This window comes from Juglans regia, chromosome 10, assembly GCF_001411555.2.
Source record: "Juglans regia cultivar Chandler chromosome 10, Walnut 2.0, whole genome shotgun sequence".
Taxonomy (NCBI): domain Eukaryota; kingdom Viridiplantae; phylum Streptophyta; class Magnoliopsida; order Fagales; family Juglandaceae; genus Juglans; species Juglans regia.
This window is the reverse complement of record NC_049910.1, coordinates 6,534,427-6,561,250: the sequence shown is the minus strand read 5'-3', so window position 1 is coordinate 6,561,250 and position 26,824 is coordinate 6,534,427. Positions and strand designations below refer to the sequence as shown.

The following is a 26,824-nucleotide window of genomic DNA, read 5'->3' as shown; positions in this document are numbered from 1 at the left end:
TTGTAATAATTAAATAAAAAAATTAGATAATTAAGATTAAAAAATATTTATATTTAAGAGATATTTAAAAAAAATGAAATAAAAAAATTTAAGATAAAATGAAATTGGTTGAGATACTCTCTCAGGGCCTAAAATGATGTAAACATGTACTCATAAAAATATTTAGAATAATAATAAAGTCAAATTACAGTTATTTTCTTTATAAGCTAGGGCATGTCTTCCTCCTCAAGAACCGGCCTAGTTTTACGTGCTATCTCTAAAATCCCGTTTCTTTCTTCTTCAATCGATATTCACACAATGGAGATGGTTCAACAACTCTATATCACACTCTTTTGCGCCCTCTTCCTACTGCCTTCCCTGGTTTTTGGAGAGTGCAGTTGTGATACTGGTGATGAAGATCAGCGTGACAAGGACCAAGCTCTCAAATATAAACTCGTAGCTATTTCTTCCATACTCGTTGCAGGTGCACTTGGAGTTTGTATTCCAATGCTTGGAAAGACTATACCTGCTCTGCGTCCCGAGAAGAACATCTTCTTCATCATTAAGGCCTTTGCCGCCGGTGTGATATTATCCACGGGGTTCATCCACGTACTTCCAGATGCTTTCGAGAACTTGACGTCGCCGTGTCTTGCAGAGAATCCTTGGGGGAAATTTCCGTTCACGGGGTTTGTTGCAATGGTGTCCGCCATTGGAACCTTGATGGTTGATGCCTTTGCGACTTCATATTACAGCAAATCTCACATCCATAACGCTCCACATGGGACTGGAGCACTCGAGGAGAAGGTCGGTGAGCATGATGAGGAGGATCACACGAACGTTCATACTCATGCAACTCATGGTCATGCTCACGGTCCGGTGGCTTATTTGGCTCAGAATTCTGGCTCGTCTGAGCTTCTTCGAAATCGAGTCATATCGCAGGTAATTTGAGGTTGTGGAGTACATGACGATCTTTCTGTTCAATTCCCCATTCATATATATTCAGGTTTTTGTTCGCTTAAATGAATTTTTGAAATCTCAGGAACAAGTTTTCATGTGTGAAAAGGATCTACAAGTTTTCCTTCGCTGTTTTGGTTTAATTTCCGAACTTCTTTTCTGGGTTTCTCGAAAAACTCTTGCCTTCATGAGTGTGTTGGGACGTTTTTATTTTGGCAAAAAAATAACTTGTCGTGTGTCTTCACCAGTTTTCCTCCAAATTAGTGATTAATTGTAAATATATATATATATTTATAAATTCTCTTTTCCTGTTTTGGCACGAAGAAATATTAGGTCCCGTATGAATATAGAAATACTCTCTCATTTCATCTTACTATCCAAATAAGTCTGTTTATGTACTTTTGGCTAAACTGTAGGTTCTGGAGTTGGGAATTGTGGTGCATTCAGTCATAATAGGAATTTCTCTGGGTGCTTCTGAAAGTCCAAAGACAATAAGGCCTCTTGTAGCTGCTTTAACCTTCCATCAATTTTTTGAGGGCATGGGACTTGGTGGATGCATCTCTCAGGTATATTTAACCTTTAGGCTTCGTTTGGTTACTAAACATCTCTCAACTCATCATTATAATTTTTTTAAATTTCAACATAAAATATAATAAATAATTCAATTTTTTTAAATATTAAAATAATAATAATATTAAAAAATAATATTTTAACAATATTTTATCATCTCAACTCAACTCAACTCACTTCAACATCCAAACGCAACCTTATTGTTTTGCCGGTATAATATCATAAACAATTTTAATTACTGTAACTGGTCTATAAATTCATAAAATATGTCCTTTCTTTTTTTTTGGTATCTGCAATTTTAGGCAAACTTCAAGTCCCGAGCTATTGCAATTATGGTCGTATTCTACTCTCTTACAACCCCAGTCGGGATTGCAATCGGAATCGGAATATCTAATGTTTACAATGAGAACAGCTCTACTGCCCTGATTGTTGAAGGAATTTTTAATGCAGCATCGGCCGGGATCTTAATCTATATGGCTCTAGTTGATCTTCTTGCAGCCGATTTTATGAATTCAAGGATGCAGAGCAATTTCAAGCTTCAGATAGAGTCGAATGTATCTCTTCTTCTTGGGGCTGGTTGTATGTCTCTCTTGGCCGTATGGGCTTGAAGTTGAGCATTGTGGAATGTTCTTCTGATTCCCAAATGATAGAAAATGTAACCTAACTGCAAATGTTGTTCATTTGTTTGATCCACTTTATAGTAAAAATAACTTTGCAATATGATCTAATATATCAATTTGTGAGTTTACTTTTATGAAATTTTTGTGTTAATGTAATTTTTTGATGTGGGAAAAATTAAAATTTGTGAAGGTTGCTAATAAAATTGCATCCAAAGTGTTTTTATCAGCTTCTGGGATTAAAAACTTGAGAAATCCACTTACCAACTCTTTTAGAATTGTTTTACTCAGTATGAAATAGATGGTAGTTTTGTAAAATTGAATTCTATTTTTAACGAAGTAGAATAATTGCATTGGTTAATTATGAATGTGTTATAAAATACCAATGCCTAAAGTTCATAATTATAAAAAAAAATGAGTTATGAAATAGTTGTAAAGGAGTTACAGGCAAGAACCTACCTCATTTCCCTCTTAATGCCTTCTGCTTCTGCTCCTATAAGGTGCCCTTGAAGTCTCCAATTTCAATCATCATAATCAATGTTCTTGCTTCTTAAGCCACTTACATTTTCCAATTTCCACTCCAATTTTCCAGTTGAGCCAAGCACATACATATATATACACGTACATGATCAAGCTCGGATAAGAATTTAAAGAGATTTTTTTTTTCTACACATATTCAGCATATATCCAACGCCAGTTTGTCAGAATTATAGTCTTTCCATCCTAATGGCATCTGGATGATTTCTGTTTCTTACTGTAGATAAAAAATATATATGTCTGGAATCTGCATCAATAACCTGTTATTACACCCAAAAAATAAAAGAAAAAACAATATAGAAAAAATTGGACGAAGAGGATGCCTGCTGAAAGAATACCAACTATAAATTAATGAAAATCAATCTCATTAATTGAGAATAAAATTACAAATATAATGATCCTCTTGAAGTAGTTCCATGATCTCTCAGATAGTTGGAGGGCTTCCGGTGATAGGCTGTGTGATCTTTCTTCGTTTTATTCTTGAAACCTTTCGACGCAGCTTTCAGCACCATAGTCCATGCCTGTATACGTATAAAGTATAGAAAGTGAAAGACACCCTCAGTAGACTTGAAATTTAAGGAATGAACTAAATGGATTAGAATCTTAAACAGAGAAAAGCGCCCGGGGGACCGAAGGGCAGTAGCAGCAGAATGACTCCAAGTCTTCTGGTGCTAGACGTTTGGTTTTCGGGAAATTTAGCACATTTTGGTAAATCGTGGTATCTCTATAACGAATCAGACATTTTCCCCTGATAACTTCAACATCATTTTCAACCCCAAAGATCTGAAATTTTCCTTGAATTATCTATCGAACACATTACTTATCCCTAACACTTTCATTTCAAATGGGCTTTCTTTCAGTCTGATGATCTCCAAACTGTAACCTTTCAGGCAGAGAGAGAGAGAGAGAGAGAGAGAGAAGAAAAAAAAGAAAAAGGAAAAGATATAAATGAAAAATATGGAGCAAGAACCCTGAAAGAAGTAGAAATACCTTTATGGCGGCTGGGTAACATGTGTTCTTCATAGGTGTTGGAGAGAACTCGGACGCCTTTATTTTCTTCTTGAGCTTAATCTTCAGAAGATTGTGGTTGATGTTGAAGGAAGTGGTGCTGATCTTCTTCTTGATGTTGGAAGTGACTTTCTTGAGCTTGTTTTTGTTGCCCAAATCCATACTCAACTCCATCCCGAATGAAAGCTTTCTTGGTGTCATGAAACCCAATTCAAAGTCCAAGTCCATGGGGCTGTAAGCCTTAGTGACCAAAGGGGACCATATCGAGCTCTGGGTATAGTCGAAATCGAAGACCAAGTTGTCGGGAAACTTGCAGAGAAGCTCTTTTGATATCAATGGCTCCAAATACTCAACCACTTTGGTAGTGGCCATAACAAGGCTCTCCTTCTCTTCTTTTTCCTCTTCTCCTTTGCGCATGGTCATTTCTGGCCTTCTCGGGGATTTTCTGTGAAGTAATTGCGATTGTTTTCGACAGGTTTTTCGCTCTCTCTTTCAGAGGATCGAAAGCTAATTCCTTTTGTGGGTTTGGGGCTGATTTTTAAGCAGCAGAGGGGGAAGACGGTAGAAAGAACAAGACAGAAAGTTACCGTTACACTTGTAGTCGATGTGCCGGATTTGTCCCTAGTTTTTGAACCGTTTTCTTTGTTCCCCTCAATTTATAATGTTCTCTCGTGATTTTGGTCCGTGTCATTTTCTCGTTTTGGTATCGAAATTCACTTGGAGTGACGAAATTACAACAATTTGAATCATTAGCACATGTTCCCTACTACACCCATACAATCTAATTTAAGCTATATTAATGCTACTATATCGTCTCATTTTAATTCTTCATTTTGATCGTTTATGTATTTAATTTTTTTTTTAATTTTTTTATTTTATTTAATAGTTAAAAAATTGACTATTAGTATATTAATATATTTTTAAAAAAATATATTTAAATATATTTAAAAAATATTTATAATTTATATTAAGCGGCACAAAGAGTGAGTACATGCAAGTGGCAGAGAATCACTACTCTTTAAGCTTTGCTTTATAAATTATCATCCCCTCCACAATGCTCAACACCCAATTTCCCTATTCAAAGCCCACCATGCATGCCCTCTTGCACTCCCAAATCCTCTACATATCCTAGCCCACCTATCTATTCCCCACTCCCAAATCCACCAGAGTACGAGCCAAGCCCACCTGATAACTTTCTTAGGCCACAAAAACATGTTCCTGGCCCACTTGATCTAGTTCTCTCATCTCCATCATCAACACTAGATATAAGGATCGAGAAATGATATATATAAATTTTAAATATATAAGTTTCGTATAAATTTTTTATAAAAATATAGACACTATAGAAAAGTGTAAAAAACTCATTTTTTTCTCGATAGAATCTATTTTTTTATAAAAAATTTGTATATTTGACACTTCTGCCTAGCATTTTGAGTCTCTTGTGTTTCTAAGCCAACTGTTCCTGAGCCGATAGTTCTAGCAAGCTATAGAGTCATGGACTATGCCTGCGGGTCTGGGTGCAGACTGCAAGTCAATTCAACCCAGTGGTTCATGCTACCAACGTGACATCATTTTGGCTCATGCTTCTTTTGTATGCTTTCGACGGCTACTTGCAAAACACAAAGCTGGGTGGAGGCATTTGTGATTTTGGTGGGATTGCCATGCTTGTCACAGTGGATCCAAGCAAGTCAACAATCATATTTCGAATTAAGAATCAGAATTATCTGAAATATAGACTCCCAAGCACAAAAATAAGGTATGACAAAAGGGATTGCGTTAGTAGTCTTAAAAAGTATTTAAATAGTTTTAAAAACTTTTTAATAGAAAAATTAGGTTATTTGAGTTTTACATATTAAAATATTTTTTAATCTCAAATAAGTCAAAAAATACATTTGAGAAAAATCATCATCTCAAACATGTTTTTTTTCAAATAATACATAATGTAATTCGAATTTTAAAAAGATTGTAAATGAGCAAAAATACTAAAATAACGTTCAGATAATTACAATTTTTAAACTTTAAAGAATATGATCATAATCTTCAAAAAAATCAAATAATCGTCATATTTACTTCAAAAAGTATTTTTTTTAATTTATTTCTAAACAAATATAATATGTTTAAAAATATTTTAAATATATAGTTATCAAATAATAAATAATTTTTTAATAATAGAACTATAAATTATATTTTTACCGCAATCCTAAATATGTACAAAGTCAACATTATCCATTGGGGAGCATACACTACATGGACAAATGCAATCTTTGGATGGATGGATGGATACAGATGTGTGGAACAAGATAAGTTTGTTTTGTGCTGCATTTAGAATAATACAAAAATCTAATTTGTCAGTTTCCTATTTTCAAAGCTAATCCTTTTGCTGTTCTATCTAAGCAACTCGAGGTCGAGGATATGGTTTGGTGATCTCTCGTTCTTCTGTACATTTTCACCAAATGTCCTCTTTCTTGGATCCAGCGTAAGAGCAAATTTAACGCGAGTGCATGGAATATGCTGCAAGTAATGCTTTGAAAGAAGGGTCGCAGTACTACAGCTAGCTATCGAGAATTCTTCCACGTGTACTACAACCCATTATCGAAATTCCTATCATTTTCCTTGAAAGAATATGCCAATTTTGGAGCCCTTGATGATCAGTTGCTCTTTTCTGGACAAACCCTCTTAGTTTTCTGAGCTGCATTACAATTAGAATTTGCTAATACAATTGGGATGGAAGCATTAATGACCAAATGCAAACTTTTTTCAGTCCAGCAGAGTAAGTGAAGAAAAAAAATGTGTATGTCGTCGTTACTGAAGGTATCGTTTCATGTTTTTAATTTTTTTTTTTTTCTAACAATTCAAATTCATTGTATGGTGCACTAAAATTCACAATATTATGGCCAAATGGATCTGTCACTAAGTTCGTGAAAGGTAAAGCCAGGAATTTTAGGGGGCTTGTTGGGTTTGTGAAGTAGTTAATTATTGTGGTGGCCCGATTTCATAACCCAACCCGACAAGAATTCATCACTATTTTTTAGTGGAATTTCAATGAAGCATGGCCCATGGAGGCTCAAGATGAAGCAAACATGGACAAGTCTTGCGGGGGGTCGGGGGCAAAGCCAAAAAAATTTTGACCCTTTTTGTGACTTAAGAAACACCAAACGAAAAGTTCGCTCAATATTCATGCGATAAATCACTCTAGTGAAGTTTAGATAGAGAGTTCGTTTAAGACTCGCTTGAGTGAATAAAGTAATAATTATGAAATTAAGATTTCTACCGTACAATCATATAATTTTGAGAAATTATATTTGTAGTTGGGAGTGTGCAAGCGTCGTACAGTCATTTAGAAAAAAGTAAATAAATATAGGACCCATATGAAAAAAAATTAATTTTTTAATAGTAGACCCCTCTTATTCAAAGCGACTGTACAGTATTTACGCATTCCACGACTGTATATAACATTACTCTATAATTATGTTTATTATGGACGGTATAGTTGAGATGAACAGTATATAAAATGTATTTTTTCATTCCCCAAGATAATAAAATAATGTGCAACTCTGTAGATGTAAACAAGTTATCAAACTAAGTAAATCTTTGTGTCCTGTCATCAATTTTTTGTTTTACTCTACTCTTCTTGCATCGTTCTTCACAACAGTGCTAAAGCAGGCAACCCTACCCCTCAAATTCATGAGAAAGAGGAAGCTACACAACACATATGAACAAAAGAGAGGTAGGGAACTTTAGAAACTCAGGGACTAGCTGATCTCCACTGATAGAAGAACCAAAGGCCCAAAAAGGAAAAAGAACAAACGAAAAAATAGTACCTTTATGATACGTTGTATTCAGGAAATGCGTTGTTTTCATTAACAGCCATTCATTTTAATTTGTTCAGTAATGAGAAGTCAATCCCCATGCATTCCCACAGCATAGTGTGTATATATATATATATGAAAAAGTCTTATTACAAGCGATTTCGCACACCGAACCGCACACTACCCTTGACATCAGTCGGCATGTGATTTTCCTTGCCTTATATAGTGGAAGCCTTTCACAATATATGGAGAGATCAGAGACCTTAACTACCACACATATATAGAATCTAAGATGTGGAAAAAAGAGACTAAACATCTAATTTCACAAAGAAGTGAGACATTATTTATCAACAATTATTGATCAACAACAGTTGGAATGAAGCTTAATTAGAGATTTCGGTTGAAGTTCTCGAGTTTATATAATATGTATGTAACTCTCAAGTACGTACTTTATACTCTCTAATCTTATGTACAGATAACTACTTGACATGAGTGGTTTCTATGGTTGGACATCTTTGTCTTGTTTGTTAGCAGTTCGGGGACCAGCAAGCAAGTGGTTTTTATGGTTTCTATGGGCGGAGCTATTGAACTGATCGATATGTTTCTTTCTGTTCTTGCTTTTGTTGTCTTTGTTTTCCGCGTTCATGGAGACGAGCGTGCCAGCTGCGTCTCTATCATCTGCAAACTTCTGACTTCCGTGATTAAGATGCGTGATTTTGGGTAATATCCCATTAATGATCACTTGGGACGCACTCCTTAATTGGGATTTTACTCTACATATATATCAGGAAAAAAATTTAAAAACCTTTTTAAAACTGAAATAGGAATATGACGCAGTCAAGGGGAGTGCCTTCGACCCGATTTTTAATCTAGATCCGAAACCTCATGCCCCTTATATAAAAAAAGGGTAGTTTCTTTGAAATCTAAATGTAGAAAAGTGTAATATCAAAAAATTATTATACACTATATTATTATTATTATTATTATTATTATTATTATTATTATTCATAATCCTTCTTGTTGTTTTACGTAAAATAAGAAACCATCAAGGTGATACACTGATAGCTCAGTTAGTACGAGTTGATATTTTATAGTTTCGACGTCAGGAGTCCAAGTTAAGATATAAGTTAAAATTACTTGTAGTAGTAAAGCTTAACCTTTGAGCCATGTGATGAGCTTTGAACTAATTAGATATTTTGTGAGTACTATGGTGACGGACTCGTCCTTGGAGCAATAGTTATGGTTTAAACTGGACATTCTACAATAGAAAAAGACTCCAATAATTACGTCCAAAAAAGATTGATATACTAGTCGTCCCACCTCTCTTAATTCTTAAGAAAAAAAAAAGTGAAACAAAGAAAATAATATAAAAAAAAATCTCAGTATCAAATTGATGATAAATCACTTCTTAAATTATTTGGTTGGCCGACAGCTTCACTAGTAGCTAGGGAGGGAGTCGTCGAGTAGTCGATTCAAAGCAAAGGATTTTTCCTTATCCGATTGCTGAAATTCGAGAGTAGTTTGTCCTCTTACTGAGTTTTTTAATAGCAGGAAAATGTGTGTTTTTCATAGTGAAAGAGTCACATGTGAGTATGATGACCACATTCACGGGCGCTACATGGCGCCACTACCTGATAAAAATGTCCTCTGTTACAAATCCGCGTTTCCTCGATTCCCTCCTCTTGAAAGTCTCTAATTTTTGGCACAAAAGAGCTGTACCAAATCCAACTTGATTGACAATCCAAGGAAGGATACAAGTTACAACAACATGGTGGCCCTCCAATGTAAACACAATGACAAAGACCCCACAAATTAAAAATACTACTACTACTACTACAGTCTCTACTGCTATGATCATCGATTGTCTATAAAAAAGGCTAAGACATCATATGCGCCAGACCAGCTTGAACGCTGAAACATCATCCGGTGTTGGAGTGTTGGGTTGTTGAAGAAGAAGATGGGGAAGTTTGCTCTCCCTAATCTCTTTGTTCTCCTTCTAAACTTGGGTACTTTGCTTGCTTCTCTTGCTTTACCCTACTGTCCTCCTCCAGAGTACCCACCAAAATTCCCACCCAAACACCCTCCCCACGTAAAGCCACCCTTCCCACCAAAGTATCCACCCCATGTTAAGCCACCCTTCCCGCCAAAGTATCCACCCCATGTTAAGCCACCCTTACCGCCAAAGTATCCACCCCATGTTAAGCCACCCCAACCACCCAAGCCGCCTGTAAAACCGCCCCACCCACCATATGTCAAGCCACCACACCCACCCAAGCCGCCTGTAAAACCACCACATCCACCACATGTCAAGCCACCACATCCACCCAAGCCACCTGCGGTAAAGCCACCATATATACCAAAACCTCCAGTTACACCCAAGCCTCCTGTCTATCCCCCCTACGTACCCAAACCGCCGGTAAAACCACCACATCCGCCACATGTCAAGCCACCACATCCACCCAAACCACCCGCGGTAAAGCCACCATATATACCAAAACCTCCAGTTACACCAAAGCCTCCTGTCTATCCCCCCCACGTACCCAAACCGCCGGTAAAACCACCACAACCGCCGCACGTTAAGCCCCCACATCCACCCAAGCCACCTGCTGTAAAGCCACCCTATATTCCAAAGCCGCCAGTTACACCCAAGCCTCCTGTCTATCCCCCCCATGTACCCAAGCCTCCAGTCTATCCGCCGGTCGTGCCCAAACCTCCCATTGTTTATCCACCACCTTATGTGCCCAAACCCCCGCCGCCGGTTGTGACTCCTCCTGTTATTCCCAGTCCTCCCATTGTATACCCACCAGTACCAGTAGTGCCACATCCACCACCGTTGCCGCCACCAGTGGTGCCACATCCACCGCCGTTGCCGCCTCCAGTGGTGCCACAGCCGCCTCCGTTGCCGCCTCCAGTGGTGCCACAGCCGCCGCCGTTGCCTCCGCCAGTGGTGCCACAGCCGCCGCCAGTGGTTCCCGTGCCTCCAGTTGTTCCTAACCCTCCTCCGAAGGAGACGCCATGTCCTCCTCCCCCACCTCCACCGGCAGACACATGCCCCATTGACACTCTAAAGCTGGGAGCATGCGTAGACGTGTTAGGCGGCCTTGTGCACATAGGGATTGGCAGTAGTGCAAAGGACACATGCTGTCCAGTGCTGCAAGGTCTGTTGGATTTGGATGCGGCTCTCTGCCTTTGCACCACCATTAAGGCTAAGCTTCTAAATATCAGTATCATCATTCCCATTGCTCTTGAGGTCCTCATTGATTGTGGCAAGACTCCACCTTCAGGGTTCAAATGTGCCGCCTAAGGTACTAATCCGATTTTTCTTTCTAATTTTTTTGTTATCGTACTTCTTTTAGCTAGTGTTCTTTTAGATACTACTCATGTTTTGTTCAATGTTTGCAGGATGCAGTATTGCATGGTGTGATCACTTCGGAAGAAAATAACAAGCGAGATGATCATGTTCTTTTTACAGAATTTGTGTGTTGATGTTTCGTTCATCTCATGGTGTATCAAATGATTCAAGTCGATATGCTGTGGGTACAATGTTTTAGATGAATAATGTTATGTCGTGTTTTAACTTTTTTTTTCCCCCCTGCACTTTACTTGCCCCAAAAAAAATGTTGTACGTTGTTTTATACGCTACTGCAGTTTTTGAATGAGAACTTCGTGAATTTCGTAAAGTTGATGAGAATCCTTCTCTATTAACACTGACACGCATGCACACACGTTCACAGTTTCTCTTTATCTGTGACTTCACGAGAACCCCTTTTCTTTTTTTAACTTACTCCTCATTTTTATATATTATATTTTTTTTATTTTTAAGTTTTTTTATTATCATTATTTTTTTAAACTTATTAAATTTTTTTATTTATTATTTATACATTATGTAAATATATATATATGAATGATGAATATAAATTTTTTTTTTTTTCCGCTGCATTCATTGAATTACAATTACGATATTCAGTCCGAGCGGGGGGAGCACCGAGGAGCATGTAGTCGGTGGCCTTGTACCATCTGTGACTTCACGTGACTATCTGTTTCTGACTAGTAATGCTAGATTGACCGCGATCAAGTAACGCAAAATAATTTTTTATTATTATCATTATTATTATTGTTTATGTAAATTTTGTACTTACTTATTTATTTTAAATAAATATACACTACTTGTACTGTTAATATCATTTCTAGTTTTTGGCTTGCATACGAAACCATTATGATTGCTCATTAATACGTACTGGGCTTCCAATTAATTTTGAGATTTTAATGTGCAGTCTAAGACCGTCTTTGGTAAATAAAGTAATCTTATATTATTTTATTATTATTTATAAGCAATTCATTATTATTATTATTATTTATAAATTATCTGAAATGATCTTAATATAATTGGTGATGGAGGACTTGGGACTGAATTTCCTTTGTCTTTTATTCTTTTATCGATCGTGGAAATTTGTTGAAAGTACGTACCGCATGCACGTATATGGGTTCGAAGAAAAAAAAATATTAAAAAAATGTCATTCTCAAACGTAGGAGTAGTAGTACTTCATCATGACTTTGACTATCGTGGGGACAAAATCCTTTAATTTCCCTGCTTGTGTAAATTAAAGTTCATGCAGTGACAAACAGCTTGTAGCGATCGAATATTATCTTGTTTGGTGCAAGCTGTTTGTCACTTGCGTACCCAACGGATCTCCAAGCGGGACCTGTACGTGCATGTGCATGTGCATGTGCATGTGCATCATGTAGTACTGATACTTGCGTTATGGGTTTATCGTGTCACTTTTCATTTCTCTTAGATCAGCTCTTATTTATAAATAAGAAATTAAGTTAAAAAATTAATAGGTAATGCTATTTCGGCAAAAGGTTAAAATCAGTGAGATTAATATAGTACGTACTGTAGTATATCTCTATATATGTACTCACTGAAAATAATTAGGGTAGTCCGAAAATATAGATAACGTTGATTGATTGTCTATTAATATTCTACCTTATAGAAAAACTAACGAAGAGAAATTAGGAAAGTCATCAAAGGATTTAGAGAATTTGACAAAAGAATTTATTAGTCAAAAACACTTCGGGTACTAAGCTATCTTTAAGATCATATATAATGCCTCCCAAATATATTATTTTTTATTATTTTGTGAAATTCCTTTTCCGAAGAGTAAACATCGTCGTAAATATTTTTTTTGCAAATTAAACTTATTCACGGCAATCCAATATCGTTAGAAATTCTTATTTATCGCGATTTTAATAATATTTGCGGCGAGTTATAGTCGCTGCAAATTGTTTTCCCAACTATTTAATTTTGCGGCGATTCTTAAATCAATGGGAATGAATCAAAAGTAGCGATTTTTCAATTGCTGCATCTGCATATTCAAAACCAAAAACTCAACTACAACGATTCCAGAATCGTTGGAAAATATACATTTATGGCGATTTTATAATCGCTGCAATTGAGTTTAATCGCCGCAATTGAGTTTTCAAAACCGATTAGTCAGTTGCAGCAATCTTTTGAAAACGCCTGAAAGGTGACTTTGCGGTGATTTTAGTCCTTTTCGCGACAGAAAGAAATCATCAGAATTAGTCTTTCCCAACGATTATGAGTTGAATCGTATATCATAACTGCGACGATATTTTGTACTATTTGCAACAAATAAAATCACCGATAAAGATAACCTTTTAGCATCAATCTTTTACTTCCATTAGGATAGTTCAAAAGTGGAGGAATAATACCAACAAACATGCAGCGAGGTATAAATCGCTAGGAAAAAATAGGATGGCAATTTAAAGGACTTTTTCCAACGAAAATAATCGCGGGAAAAGTCACTTCCCTTGTAGTGGTAGATGGTTTCATGCATGCAAATTAATCCTTGCTGCATGAATCTCTAATATAATATTGCCAAAACCAAATTTATAATTAATTACAATCACTATCATTTATTGTCATTCAATCAAGAAGTACCTAACCCAGAAAAAAGAGAGAGAGAAAAAAAAAAAAAAAAAAAAAAAAGAAAAAAAGCAATTTGGCAATAATTTAACAAATGCAGGCAATATTAATCATGTCCGCCACTTAATTTGTCTGAGATCAATGTCCATATATATATACATATATAGTAGCTCCTTCACCCAAGATCGAGCTGGGTCCCCTGCATAGAGGATCGGGTCCACAGTGACAAGAAAAGGGTGTATGAACAAAGTACACAGTTTGTGGGAAGCTCCCCCTAGTGATCGTTGATATCTAATCTACCTTGGTCTGCCGCCTCATCGCCCTTAATTTCGCTAGCTTCACATGAGATGAATGATCCCGCCTTGTAAGTCGGTTTTTGTTACCACCCTGCGTCTGTGACGAACAACATGAATTAAGATCCGCGGATGAATTGAGCTGTCGTACCCTATGTTGGACGCACTGCCTATATCTAATAGTCTCAAAATCCCTGCATGCACCCAACATCGCTTATCGTTTCATGGGATCTACTCCTTCTGATGTCATACCAGAAGGCATTCCATCGAACTTCTTTCCCGTATTAAAAACTCAAGCGTATTTGATGATATATCTATCTGATTATTTTTTTGGTGAATGTTCCTCCCCCACCTGTTATTGAAATTTTGGGATCTTGTTGCCCATGTATATCTTTAAACCCCTTTTATTTCAATAAAGGAAAAAAAAAAAGAAAAAAAGTATGCAGAACCCAATCATCAATGTAAACTTGACGAGATTATAAATGCCATATCTTGAGCACTGGCAATGGTGTAGGCAAAGGTACCGTGCAGTCAGAATTTGCCTAAAACTGATCAAAATCAGCTTACATAGAGTAGCCATACCATTTTGTTTTCAGCTTTTAGAAGCAGTGACTCAACAAATTTGTAGTGATACGGTGCTTAGGCATTTTTTTTTTTAAATATTATTTTCTCTTTACGCACACCAAATGTCAAAGATAAAAAGCAAACAAGCCAATGTGAGATAGATGGAGAAGAAATTAAAAATATATATATATATGATTTTATTATTATAGATAGATAGACAAACCAATACGTGATTAACATTGAAGTGATAAAGGCAAAAGGCAAAAAGTGATACATTATGTAAAATTTGCTTAACAGGGAGAATCCAATGCTAATGCTCTACACCTAATAAATATAGATTGTATCTCAAACTGTTTCAATCCAAGACCGTGTCCATCTTGCTGGCTAGATAGAAAATACTACATAATGGTGGTGGTACTGGTACCAAACCCGAGTTCATTTAACCTCGTTTGTTTTCAAAACTCATCTCATATTATTTAATTATTATAATTTTTTTAAATTCTACCATAAAATAAAATAAATAATTTAATTTTTTCAAATCTCAAAATAAAAATAATATTAAAAATATATATTTTAACAATATCTTATTTAACTTTTAACTTTAACCTTAACTCATCTCATTTACCAAAAACGCCATAACTTTGACAATTTTTATGCACGCCATTATAACTTTGAAAAGGTCTTGACATGAACAATTTTGGCATATTGCACTCTTAATTCTGACGGCCCCCGTTAATGTCTTTGCCATTGTTTTACTAAACCTCTCATGCCACGCATGTCATGACACCAAAAAGTTCAATTACTGCCGAAAGCCCCTTCCAGCCTTCTCTGCCAATCTGCCCAAGGCCTAAATGTCACGATTTTAGCGTGGAAAACAGAAATATATCTTGTCTCAAAGGAAAACACATTACAGGGTAAGACAAGGCTCCCATAAATCTCCTATTTTTCATTGTTGGAGAATTGAATGGAAACATCTGATGCCAAATTTTAGATACCAAAATAAACATATAATTTAATTTTCTCTTGAAGTTCAACGAGGAGAGTGCTTTCACGTGAATCTACAACTCTAAATTAACACCACGAGCAGTGACCTTGTGTTGGAACATAAGAGGTCTCAAACTTCTGTTTGGTGAGATTTATCGTTTAGGTTCGGCATGTATCCTTCCCATAACTCCATTAGCTCCTTCCTTATCCAAGAGATCACAATAATAGGTCCCAGCGTGGAAGGCACCTATATTCAGCCAAATAGGGAAAAGGGTTACAAAGTTAGTGTGGCACAAAGGTTCTTCCTTGAAATAAAACGCTGTACAATTCAACGAGGCAAGTTCCACCGTAATTGTGATACAGCCATGCTACTCAGAGATACTTTCATGCAAAGGATGCATCAAATAAGCATAAACAGCCTTCTCCTTGCAATTCAGCACATCCACAGCCTTTTCTTTGGGGCCCCACGAAGGGGAAGGGGGGCGTTCAGAGTTTAAAGTCAAATATCAATATCTAGTTCCATCAAATCAATGATTGCTGGAGTCTCAAAGCAAGCATACAGTACTGACAACAAAAATTATACAGACGGTGTAACTTGAACCATGAAAGCTTACACCTTGAAAGAAGCTTGTGAATGGCAACTTAAGGCATGATAAACCAATAAACTGCTAATCAAGAAGAGAGTAAAAAGAATTTGCATAAACCTCATGATTGCATGAACATTAGCAGATCCCAAAAATGTGACAAAGCTTCTTTTTTTTAAAGATAAGTAATAAGACTTTATTAAAAGACGCAATTCAAAAACACAGGAAGTATACAAGAAACGTCTATCTAGAAGAAGAAAAAGACATGACAAGGAAAGTAACAAAAAAATTTAAAGAGAAAAATACCAGATAAAGAAGTGCAGGTTGAGGTGAGCGAGTCAAAACACCAGCAGCTAAAGCAGTTACCAGTCCAATCGCATACCCAGCGAGGGCATACCATATGTATTTGGTCCCCTTCGAAGAATATATGTCTAAGAGATTTACTGAGTCCCTGCTCTTTCGATGATCGAAGCAGAGAACTAAAGCCAAAAGCATTGAAGGAATAGCCTGCAACAAGAACATGACCGAAAGAAAATAAAAATATTCTTTTGAGGATATTCTCAGATATATGGGGAAAAAAATAATTAGCTCTCGAAAGGAAACTCTTGTTCCAGGGGGGATGGGCTCAGGCCACCCCACCATGAGTATAACACACGCACGCGCACACATTCATGACTTATTATTCACTGTCCGTTTCTAATGTGGGACTGGACATTACTGTGAAGGTTGAGGCGGCCTGCTAGTGCAATGTCAAATCTAGAAGATAAGTCAAGCTAGGAAGTGGACCGGGTCATGCAGTGGTGGAGGGCATGAAGAGATGTTTCAGAACATGAGGTTACTTCAGATCAAATACCTAATGTGAAAATCTTGGACAATGATTGTATAATGGGAAGTATTTAATGTGGAAGGAAAGGGTGGGGTAGTGTGAGGGTGGTTGTATGCATAAACGGGGCAGCAACAGGACCTCTAGTTAAACCTCGAGACAGAGACACGGCAAGGGTATTTAAGTGAGATAGGGATGGGGAAACAGTGCCCTGTTCCAATCCTACATTGCTGCCATTACTTATTCTGAAGTAGGGGAGTCTTATACCAAAATCTAAAAACGCAAGTGTACATATGAAGTAAAACATCTATCATATTTAAAATAATGCATAACTGTTTAGGACCCTAACCTCCACCATAACAATCAACGGACTGTGCCCTGCTAACATTTTTTTATGAGAATGTGTCCTGTTATGATTAAAATGTAAGTTCAGCACTTTAGACTAATAGCTAGAGGACATTTTGGTGATTCTCATAGCAGTGTGGTATTGTCAAGTTTTGACAACATTAAGAGCATTCATACATCTTGAAAATCATGTCTGCATGTGCCACAATCTGTATAAAATTGGGGATCCCCATACATGATAATTAGGATCCACTTTGATCTCAAAGCTTAACATGGTTTAGGTGTATGTGCTTGTGCTTAAATCCATCGTGCATCTGATTGAAAAAAAAAATGTCAGCGGTATGGACAAAGCAGATCGCATTAAGAAGGATCCATATTGGAGAGAGTGCGAAAGGATAGAGAATGTGGCCAGGTAGAAGATATTGGCTAATGAAGAATGAGGAAAAAGTCTAACCAATAGCTCATTCTTACAATAACTCCTCAATATGCTGGCTATCGCCTATCCATGACTACGCACAAATAAGTTATCCAAGATCCCTGCCTGAATCTTTATAATTCAAATAACGCCACCCTAGAGAAGAAAGGGTACAGCATAATATCTGGGTATTGAACTAGGATTCAAAGAAAAATGAAGCCATGCAGCACATATAACTGCCTCGTGCAGTGTGCAGACATGCATGATCACTTGATAATAATATTACACTTGGACTAAAAAATGTCAATCAAGTGAAAGAGTGTTATAAACACGTTACACATTGTTGGATCTTCCACAATGCAATCCTTGCACCTAGAAAGCAAATTAAAATTAAAGGACATACCCTAAGGCATAACTTCCCAAATAAAATGGCAAATGATGACTTAATATTATTCATAGTAAACACAAAGATGACTGTGAGCAGAAAAAATAATTGCAACAAGATACCGACTTAAATGTGATAGTGCTCAAATGTAACAGGCCTTCCAGATTTAGTAAATATCCAGTAGTATCAATATAGAGAAAAGGATGTCATACCATGTCGCCTAGCCCAAGCATCATGAAGTCCGCAGCATTTCCTCCAGGAACCACTCCACCCAACAAATTCCTAGGAAAAACAATCTTCACGGGTAACTCCAGCTTCTTTGTTATCAATTGCAACCCAGGAAGGCTCAAACTATTAGCAACTGTATGGACAGGATTTGATGCTTGTTGCGTTGCCACTGATACCATAACATTCGCACCAAAAAACCTCTCGGAGAAGAAAACCCAGAATATGTCATATACAAATAAACAAGCAAGCAGCATTGCACATATTTTGATGTTCGGCAGACGCACGTGGCTCACAAATGCAATACATATGGAGATACCCAACAAATTATTTAAAATCCAATGGCCAGAGACAAGCCAAGCTGCAACAATACCAGAGCATGCCAGCAATAATAACGCTTGGATTCGTGTAAAAGACTTTGAGCAACACCGAGACACGAATGGATCGGCTAAACCAAACTGTGACTTCACATACACAGCATAAGGAAATAGGCAGAAGAAAAGGGATGAAACAGAGGCAATGGCTGTAAATGCAGTAAGGAGTTGTGAGACAGAAGAGAAAAGGTAGAACATCAAAAGCAGACTGCAAGAGCTCAGTATTGGGATCATTAGCGCTTGCGACCTGTCTAATGTAATGGATGCTTCAGATAAGTCATGGTTTCGCTCCATTTCCTTCCCATAATTTAGAGCTCGAAATGCAGATCCAAATGTCACGGCTACTGCAGTAACGATGAGTGTAATGGGAGCTGGCTCCAGCAAATATAAGAGCTTCCACAGTGGCTCCATAACTTACTAAACACACAGTTCCTTCTAATCTATGATCTTCAACTTGTCAGTCTTGTAGAAATAACTATCAACAGCGAAAGTTCACAATTACAAGGTCTGAAACCAAAGTTGCTTTGTCTCTCTGATGATGACTTTACCAGAGAAATCCATGCAACCTGCCAGAGCATTCATATCAAGGAAGCATGTAAGAGTGAGTGCAACTAGTGTAACTAAAAATATTAGCAGCTAAATCAACTCAAATGTAAGCTAAACCTAACTCATAGCATGGTGCTCAGACGGTTGCCTGATGAATTGCAGGACAGGGAAGGGTCATAAAACTTTGACACGGGGTTGGATTGTCAGAGAATTTCATCCAAACATATTTTCCCAAACAAACTTCAAAATGTTTTTTTCCCATAGTCTCTCTCTTCTTCATTTTAGAAGTGGAAAGCCATTTCACTAAATGCATCCAAACATGCATCTTTTGGTACCCAAGGAAAGATAACATCACATACGTTAAGCATGGAATATGCAAATCTTCAATGCTCTTTCCTTTCCTAGCCTAAGTCTCCTCAGCAGCCCAACGGCTGAAACCATCAAGCAACAAGAAATTCTACTCGTCTTAAACTAAATTAAACCCAGAGTTTTTACCAAAATAACAAGAGATTCAAACAAGAAGTTCCAAATTTGTATTCTTTCCTAAGGACCCAACATAGCAAACCAAACCCCCCCCCCCCCAAAAAAAAAAAAATTAAACTGAGCCTAAAATACTACCACACTTGAGCGGAGCATTTCACTATTTCCTTAAAATGCAACAAAATGCAGACAAAAGAGTCAAAATTCTCTTCTTTTCTTTCTCAACGGCCAAACAAAGGGATAAGACCCAAAACGCAACCTTGTCATTTCTTTTCGCATAACCAACCAGAGTCTTAAATCTTAAAATTGGCAACATCTAGGACCAACAAAATAGGCAAATATAATCCATGTATGCGCGTGCGTACAAATGTAAAGAAGGAATAAAACATATACAACTCATAAATAGCAGAAGATCTGAAAGAAAGAGTTGGAGTTGGAGAATTTAGGGTTTTCAAAGGTAATCGCCGAGAAGGGATGCGAGGACTTGTACTAACCTTGGACTTTGGTAAGAATCTGAAAAACCTGCACTCTCTTTTCCGCTAGTTTGCTGGAGACGGCCATTTAACAGAATAAATAACGAGGAGTTTACGCAAAACTCCCCCGGATTGCCGTCTAATTAAGATTGATGATTGATGTCTACTTCCTTGTCAAAAAAAAATCATGTCTATTTTGTGGATTTGGAACCAAACCCTACGATCTAAATTAGTACAGTGAAAAGTAAGTTTAGTAATTATTTATTATGATGAGGAATATCTAAATAATAATGAAATAGTTTATAAATAATAATAAAATTATTTAATATAAGATATTTTATAGAATTTTGATAAAGAAGAGAAAAAGTTCAACAAAAATATCATAACGATAAAATATTATAATAATATTATTTGTTTTTAGAATTTGAAAAAATAGAATTATTTTTTGTATTTTATTTAAAAGTTTAAGAAAATTATAATGATTAGGTAATTATTAACTGAAAATGTTAAAAATTAAAAATTAAAAAGTATTTAGATATTAAAATAAAATAAGATAAGATTATATTAAATGATATGGGTTGAGAGCATCTGTGAAACCAAAAAAGACTTATCTTAGATTCTTAATAGCTGTTCGAGCAAGTTTTTCTAATCCTTAATAAATATTATGAATCTCGTTCTATCTCTATAACTCTATCTTTTGTGAAAATCTTTATCCTTTATTAGTTTGTAATCAGAGAAGTATTATATTCACAAAAAAATTTTATAAAAATTTTATAAAAATAGACATCATTTCATATGATAAGTTAGATCTATTTTACAATAAAAAATAATTTTAAAATCTAAACTCAAAAAAAAAAAAAAAAAACAGAAGATCGAATTCGGCTTTGTCCATATAACCAGATCTAGGAGAGTATGGCGGGTCAAAAGGAAATCTAAGTTATTTGAAGCGGGGTCTACATCGGGTATCGGCATAGAGACATCAATGGAGTGTTATTTGTCTCATGTAACACAAGATAGACCGATAGTCGGTATTACACCCTTGGTCCCTGAAGAAATTATGGCTCCCTCGTCAGAGTTGAAGGAAAATTGTGTACTGTCGAGGTCTGAAGGAGATGTAGGATCCGTTATCACCTCAAAGATGAAGGGACTTGTTGTCACCCCAGAATCTCCAATGGAGATAACCAATGGAGTTGTTGGAGAACCTATGGGTTTGGCGTTGATGCCTTGTGCAGAGTTGAGAGTGCAGTTGGATATTGTGTCTAGGGATAACATTGCTCCCCTAGTCTCTTTTCCTCCAATAGCAGACTGGATTCTGCCTAAAGTTAACGAGATTCAGCAGTTTGTGAGAATCTCACATGGAGAATGTGAATATCAATTTAAAGAGCTAATCACTGCGATTGAGGCAAGCCACGCGCTTGAAACCAAATCAAATTTCAAGAAAACCAGGGAGTTACAACATCTGTCTTAGGCAATTAACTACGACGCTAATGGTGGTAGCTCAACTAAAGAGAAATTTAAATGGAGGGCATTGTGAAGACGGGAATCAAGGAGTTAGGTGTTTAGGTAGAGTTTTAGTTCTAGGGGAAACAAGGGGTTGGGGTATGGTCTGGTGTATTTTGGGTTATAGGACGAGTTCGAGCTCGAACTCAAGTTGAGAGTTTAGCTTATCGAGTTGAGCTCGAACAAAGAATAAAAAAAAATCTCGAGTTCGAGTATTTTGAGTCGAGCCGAGCTTGGCAAGCCAAAGACTGGCTCGGCTCGGCTCAGCTCGATTACAGCCCTAGCTACAACATCATTCCTGGCCGGGACAAGTTCTAACTCATGATATGCATGCATTGAGAAAAATGTTATTTATCATCTTTTAAATTCTTTTTTTTCTACTTGCTTCAAAGAGATATTAACTTCAAAAATGTTTTATACGTATTGGTAAACCATGTTGGCAGCATAAGCGGTTACTAATCTGTTTTTCATTTTCTTTAATTTTCAGTTTGTTTGTTTGTGCTTGATTATGTAAAAGCTAGTTATGCACCATATACGCTGAATTAAAGTGATTAACATATCTTCTTCTTCTTCTTCTTTTTCTTTTTTTATCGATGTGTTTGTTAAAACAAATGACAAACGTCATTGCTTTATTTCAGAGGGCAAAAGATTTGGGAAGCAATCATTCATGACCTTCTCCCAAAAGGTTTGGGGCATGCAAGCATGGTAAAAGTACTTAAACCTCTGTACTTTGCATGTCTAGACTTCATGCTAAGCAGTATAATTCGATTGCTTTATCCTTGTAAGCTTCATATGCTATGTGGCAACAAGGTTAATTTGCACTCAATGTCATGATCATTACCCAATAGAAAAATATCAGACCAAGCTTTAACTCCGATATTCCATTGATCTGTTCTTTACAGGCTTTACTTTCATGTTGCTCTGTTGGGGGTTTAACATCCTTTTTGCACTGTGACAACTTCAGCAAGTATTTACTAGAGAATGCCAGTGTGAAGTGCTTGAGTGATGCTGGATTTTTTCATTGATGAGTAAGTTTGATCTTATTAAAATAAAGCTAGATACCCCCAATTCAGTTCAAAATCTTCACTTTTAGCGTAGCAACACCCTATACAATAAAGAGCTTGGAAATTTTGCACCTCTTTTTATCTTTTACTAGACATATTTTAACATTTTTTTCTCGATCCTTTTCCACATAAGAGATGTAAGTTCGAACTACACCATGAGATCCTTGTACAAAGGTCTTGTTTCGCTACAGGTAAGACTTTCCATCTATGAGTTACACTATAAAGCGCTTGTTGAATATTGTATATAAAAAACTTCGGCGACAATCTACTCTCTTCACATGTAAATATTGTAAACTATAGGATGCTGCAAATTAATCTGCAGTGTCATGTTTCACCTAGCATTTAAAAACTCTATTCTTCTTCTTTTATGGCCTGAAACTAAGGTAGTTCAAATTTGTGCCATCTGTGTGATGATTGCTTTCTCCTAACATTCATATCTTGGGATAAATTTAAGAAAAGTTCATGGATTTATAACTATCATGTAACCGTCACTAACTCAATAAATTTTCTACAATCTTATCGGGTCTTGGAAGGTGGGGCAGGATAAGGAAACTAGTGTCATTCCTTATATGAAAAACCATTATAAAGTTCCATCTGATTGTGAATTTTTGTGTTCTTAATACATATTCATTTGTGAGAGGTGTGCATGTAGGACAGGGGTTAAGCAGAATCTGGAGAAAAGCTGCACCAGTTCCCCCAGATTGCATTATTTGGTCTGATCCTTGCAGCAGTCCTCGATTATTTGCCTCTCTTTTCATGGCTTTGTTCTATAAATGACATGGTTCTGACATCTATATCTTGATGTCATGCAGTGCTTCTTCCCTCAGTATGCACTGAAGTACATTAACACGCCATTCTTTGTCTTGAACATGGCATATGACGTATTCCAAGTAAAAAACTTTCTTATGCCTTGTTCCATTTTAGATCCCATATCACCCACTTTATAATTCTAGTGGATTTATAGTGAGCGATGTGTTGTCAGTTTAATCATATATTGGTGCCACCTTCGGCTGATGTGCATGGACACTGGAGTCGTTGCAAGTAGAATCTAGCAGCATGCAATGCAAACTAGTTAGAAACATTGCAAGGTTATTCTCCATCTCAACTCTTTAACAAATACAAACCACACCTCCTCAACTAGCATCAAAATTTCGGGGGGGAGAGGGGGGTTGGAATATAGAAAATCACATAGAGAAATTAGAATTAAAATCTCTAGAAGCCAAACAGAAAGTTTTATCTGAAAGTTGTAAATAAACAGTTAAGTTGGTTAGTTAAGTTGGTTAAGTCTATTATAGTTATACTTGGGTAAATGAAGTGTATAAATAGACCATTTGTACAGTCCTTTAAGATCATGAAAGTAATGAGAAAGTTTTCATTCATTCAATCCTTTGTTTTCATGTTTTTACATATTATAGAATTTTACATGGTATTAGAAGAGTAAAGAAAAGTCTTCCGCTGAAATCTTTCATTCTTCTTGCTTCTTGATTTCTTTTTCTCTCGTTTCTTGCATCTATGACAACCTCTGAAACACCTTCTGAAAATTCTTCTGAAAGAGCTTTTATGGCTAATCCCCTATGCCGAATCCTTGTGATGATTCATTGAGCCAGTACTATCTTCATCCTTCTGACAATCTAGGAGCACTTATTGTGTCTGAAATCTTTACATGTGAGAACTATATTGCATGGAGTCGATCGATTTCAATTGCACTCACTATCATGAATAACAGCTCATTTATTGATGGAACTCTACTTCAACCTAGAATTGATACTGATTATAGGCTTTGAATTGCTTGGCTAAGAGCAAATAATCTGGTACTATCATGGTTAATGAACTCAATTTCCAAAGAAATTCGTGGCAGTCTTCTTTATTTCACAACTGCTTTGGATATTTAGGAGGAACTAAAGACAAGATATCTTAGAAGTGATGATCAAAGAGTTTTCTCTCTAGAAAAATCCCTCAGTTCTATTTCTGAAGGTTCTAAAACTGTTACTGAGTATTTCAGTGAGTTTAAAGCCTTGTGAGATGAATATATTAGCTATTGACCTATTCAAAGTTGTAAATGTGGAAATCTTGGTAGGTGCACCTGCAGTATTCTCAAGAATCTCACAGATCAACAAGAGTCTGATTATGTGATCAAATTCTTGGTTGACTTACATGATTCATACTCAGCCATCAGAAGTCAATTACTCATTCAATCCCCTCTACCATCAATGAGCAAAGTATTTTCTTTGTTACTACAAGAAGAAAGTCAAAGATCTCTGTTTAACAGTGTTGGAATTTTCCTGGATTCCTGTGCCATGGTTGCTGCTCAACCACAAAGACAATCATTTACTGGTGCTAGATACACAAAGCAAAAAGGAAAAATGGATTTGGTCTGTTCTCATTATGGCTATTCTGGCCATCTTGTAGACAAATGTTTTCAACTCATTGGATATCCTCCTGGATGGAAAAGTCTTAAAGGGAAAAGATCTCTCAATGTGCAATCTGGAAATTCATCGTATGCACAACCCATTGTAAACAATGTATCCTTATTGGAACAAAATTCAAGTAATCCCAATATAATATTTTCTTAAGAGCAAATAAAAAATCTACTTACCCTAGCAAATAGCCTATCCAACTCCAATACTAATACTGATTCCAACAGGCATCATGATTAGTATAAATAACTGACTGACTTGTTGAATTCCTCCCCACACTTCAGGCTTCAGGGATGTCATGCTTTTAGCATTGAGAGGGTACAACAAATCAAGAGTGGGGATGTTCATAAATTCATGCTTTGCTCATTGCCAGAGTGAGTCACAAGACACATGGTTCAGAGGTGACTCATCGAGAATTCAAAATAAGGTACTTTCAACTTGGAATGGTCAGGCCCGATTTGGGTAAGATCTAATTGAATTTGACAGACAAATTTGGTCTATAAAGGATATTTATAATTTTAGAATGTGAAAGTCTTACGTATTCTTTTTGAAAAAATAGATAAATTTGAGATCTATATAAAAAATAATTTTTTTAAAGATGTATCCTATTTTTTTTTTAAATGTAATGTGCAAAGACTTGCATACATATCATTACTTTTTTTTTTTTTGTTTCCGAGAAAATATAATTTCAACCAAAGAGTTTTTTATTTTTTATTTTTGTCCAAATCAAACTAAAGAGCTTTTCACTTTGTATATACTACAAAAAAAGGACACATCGCACCCTCTAACAACTAGCGACTGTCGTACACCGCTTTTAAGATTCGACATACAATGTTATGTCATGTCTTCTTTAGAGTCAGACTTGAATGAAGGGATATTATAGTCTAAAGTTTAATACATCAATTTTGATATAAAAATGATTTTTATAGTATGGACTATAGAGATGTTTGGATTCAAAATCTACCTCAACTCATTTCAACTCATCTCATCTCATCATTACAACTTTTTTAAATTTCTACACAAAATATAATAAACAATTCAACTTTTTCAAATCTCAAAATAATTTTATCAAATTTCCACATAAAATATAATAAATAATTCAATTTTTATTCTACTATTCACAAACCATCTCAACTCATCTCCCAATCTAAACCTCTCCTATGTAAGTGGTATGTATTTTTTTTTTAAAATAAAAGAATAAAAATGAGATCTATATAAAAAAGATTTATTTTTTAATAATAAATTCTATTCTTTTACTAAAGGAGTGTATAATATTTGCACAATCTATAATTATATCATTACTCACTTTAATATTTCGGACACAAAATTTCAAACTTCTGTTAATTGGAGTGCTGAAACTTCTGCGCATGCATGTCCAATTGACTGGAGTCAAGATATTTTGCAACTGATAAACATAACAATTTGAGGACACCCCATGTTGCATGAGTTTGAAGGCTGGAGAGAAGTTTAGCAACTAGGGGTTGTAATTAAAATGGAGAATTATTATTTTTCTCAGAGCATTGCAGAAGCAATTGGTGATTGGTACTTCAACAGAAGGGTGACCCAAGAGATTGACTGTGCATATGCATGTGACACAGTCCCTGCCACAACCTTACACCAAAACCATAGGCTCATGAGGTGATCTTGTTCTTAATTACGCATTAATTTTATAGCTTTATTTGGGGGACTTGGATGCTCTTATTTACTGATCTAATCTGACCCAAACAGAAATGTCGCAGGTCCTATATAAAGATTCGAAGTTTACGAGGCAATGATACATGAGATGTTCTTACAAGGTTCTCAAAATGCCGGCCGTGGTTATGATTTCAATGTATCTACAAAATGATGATTAAAAAAGAAAAAGAAAAAGAAAATATTTCACTTTGTTTCTCATTCAGTCAATAATTGATTTTTATAATTCTTCTCCGGAC

At 36.1% G+C, this 26,824-nt stretch overlaps 4 protein-coding genes and 1 pseudogene across 4 annotated transcripts; 3 read left to right on the top strand and 2 right to left on the bottom strand.

Annotated features, from left to right (window-relative positions):
• Positions 1 to 192: 192 nt before the first annotated feature.
• On the top strand, positions 193 to 2,393 carry LOC108996792 (zinc transporter 1-like). The gene is made up of 3 exons (XM_018972804.2): positions 193 to 918; positions 1,350 to 1,499; positions 1,806 to 2,393. The coding sequence occupies exons 1-3, from the start codon at positions 214 to 216 to the stop codon at positions 2,109 to 2,111; spliced, it is 1,161 nt and encodes a 386-aa protein (XP_018828349.2). The 5' UTR covers positions 193 to 213; the 3' UTR covers positions 2,112 to 2,393.
• Positions 2,082 to 4,242, bottom strand: LOC108996795. The gene is made up of 3 exons (XM_018972806.2): positions 3,648 to 4,242; positions 2,580 to 3,178; positions 2,082 to 2,167 (listed from the first exon to the last, which is right to left on the bottom strand). The coding sequence occupies exons 1-2, from the start codon at positions 4,086 to 4,088 to the stop codon at positions 3,041 to 3,043; spliced, it is 579 nt and encodes a 192-aa protein (XP_018828351.2). The 5' UTR covers positions 4,089 to 4,242; the 3' UTR covers positions 2,082 to 2,167; positions 2,580 to 3,040.
• A 4,957-nt stretch (positions 4,243 to 9,199) lies between these two features.
• LOC108996790 (36.4 kDa proline-rich protein-like) lies at positions 9,200 to 11,154 on the top strand. The gene is made up of 2 exons (XM_035694953.1): positions 9,200 to 10,779; positions 10,877 to 11,154. Exon 1 carries the CDS (start codon positions 9,432 to 9,434, stop codon positions 10,776 to 10,778), a length of 1,347 nt encoding a protein of 448 aa, XP_035550846.1. The 5' UTR covers positions 9,200 to 9,431; the 3' UTR covers position 10,779; positions 10,877 to 11,154.
• Positions 11,155 to 15,138: 3,984 nt separating this feature from the next.
• Positions 15,139 to 20,109, bottom strand: LOC108996791 (signal peptide peptidase-like 1). The gene is made up of 4 exons (XM_018972802.2): positions 19,934 to 20,109; positions 18,027 to 18,979; positions 16,153 to 16,353; positions 15,139 to 15,509 (listed from the first exon to the last, which is right to left on the bottom strand). The coding sequence occupies exons 2-4, from the start codon at positions 18,822 to 18,824 to the stop codon at positions 15,393 to 15,395; spliced, it is 1,116 nt and encodes a 371-aa protein (XP_018828347.1). The 5' UTR covers positions 18,825 to 18,979; positions 19,934 to 20,109; the 3' UTR covers positions 15,139 to 15,392.
• A 785-nt stretch (positions 20,110 to 20,894) lies between these two features.
• LOC118349591 lies at positions 20,895 to 26,522 on the top strand (annotated as a pseudogene).
• Positions 26,523 to 26,824: the final 302 nt, after the last annotated feature.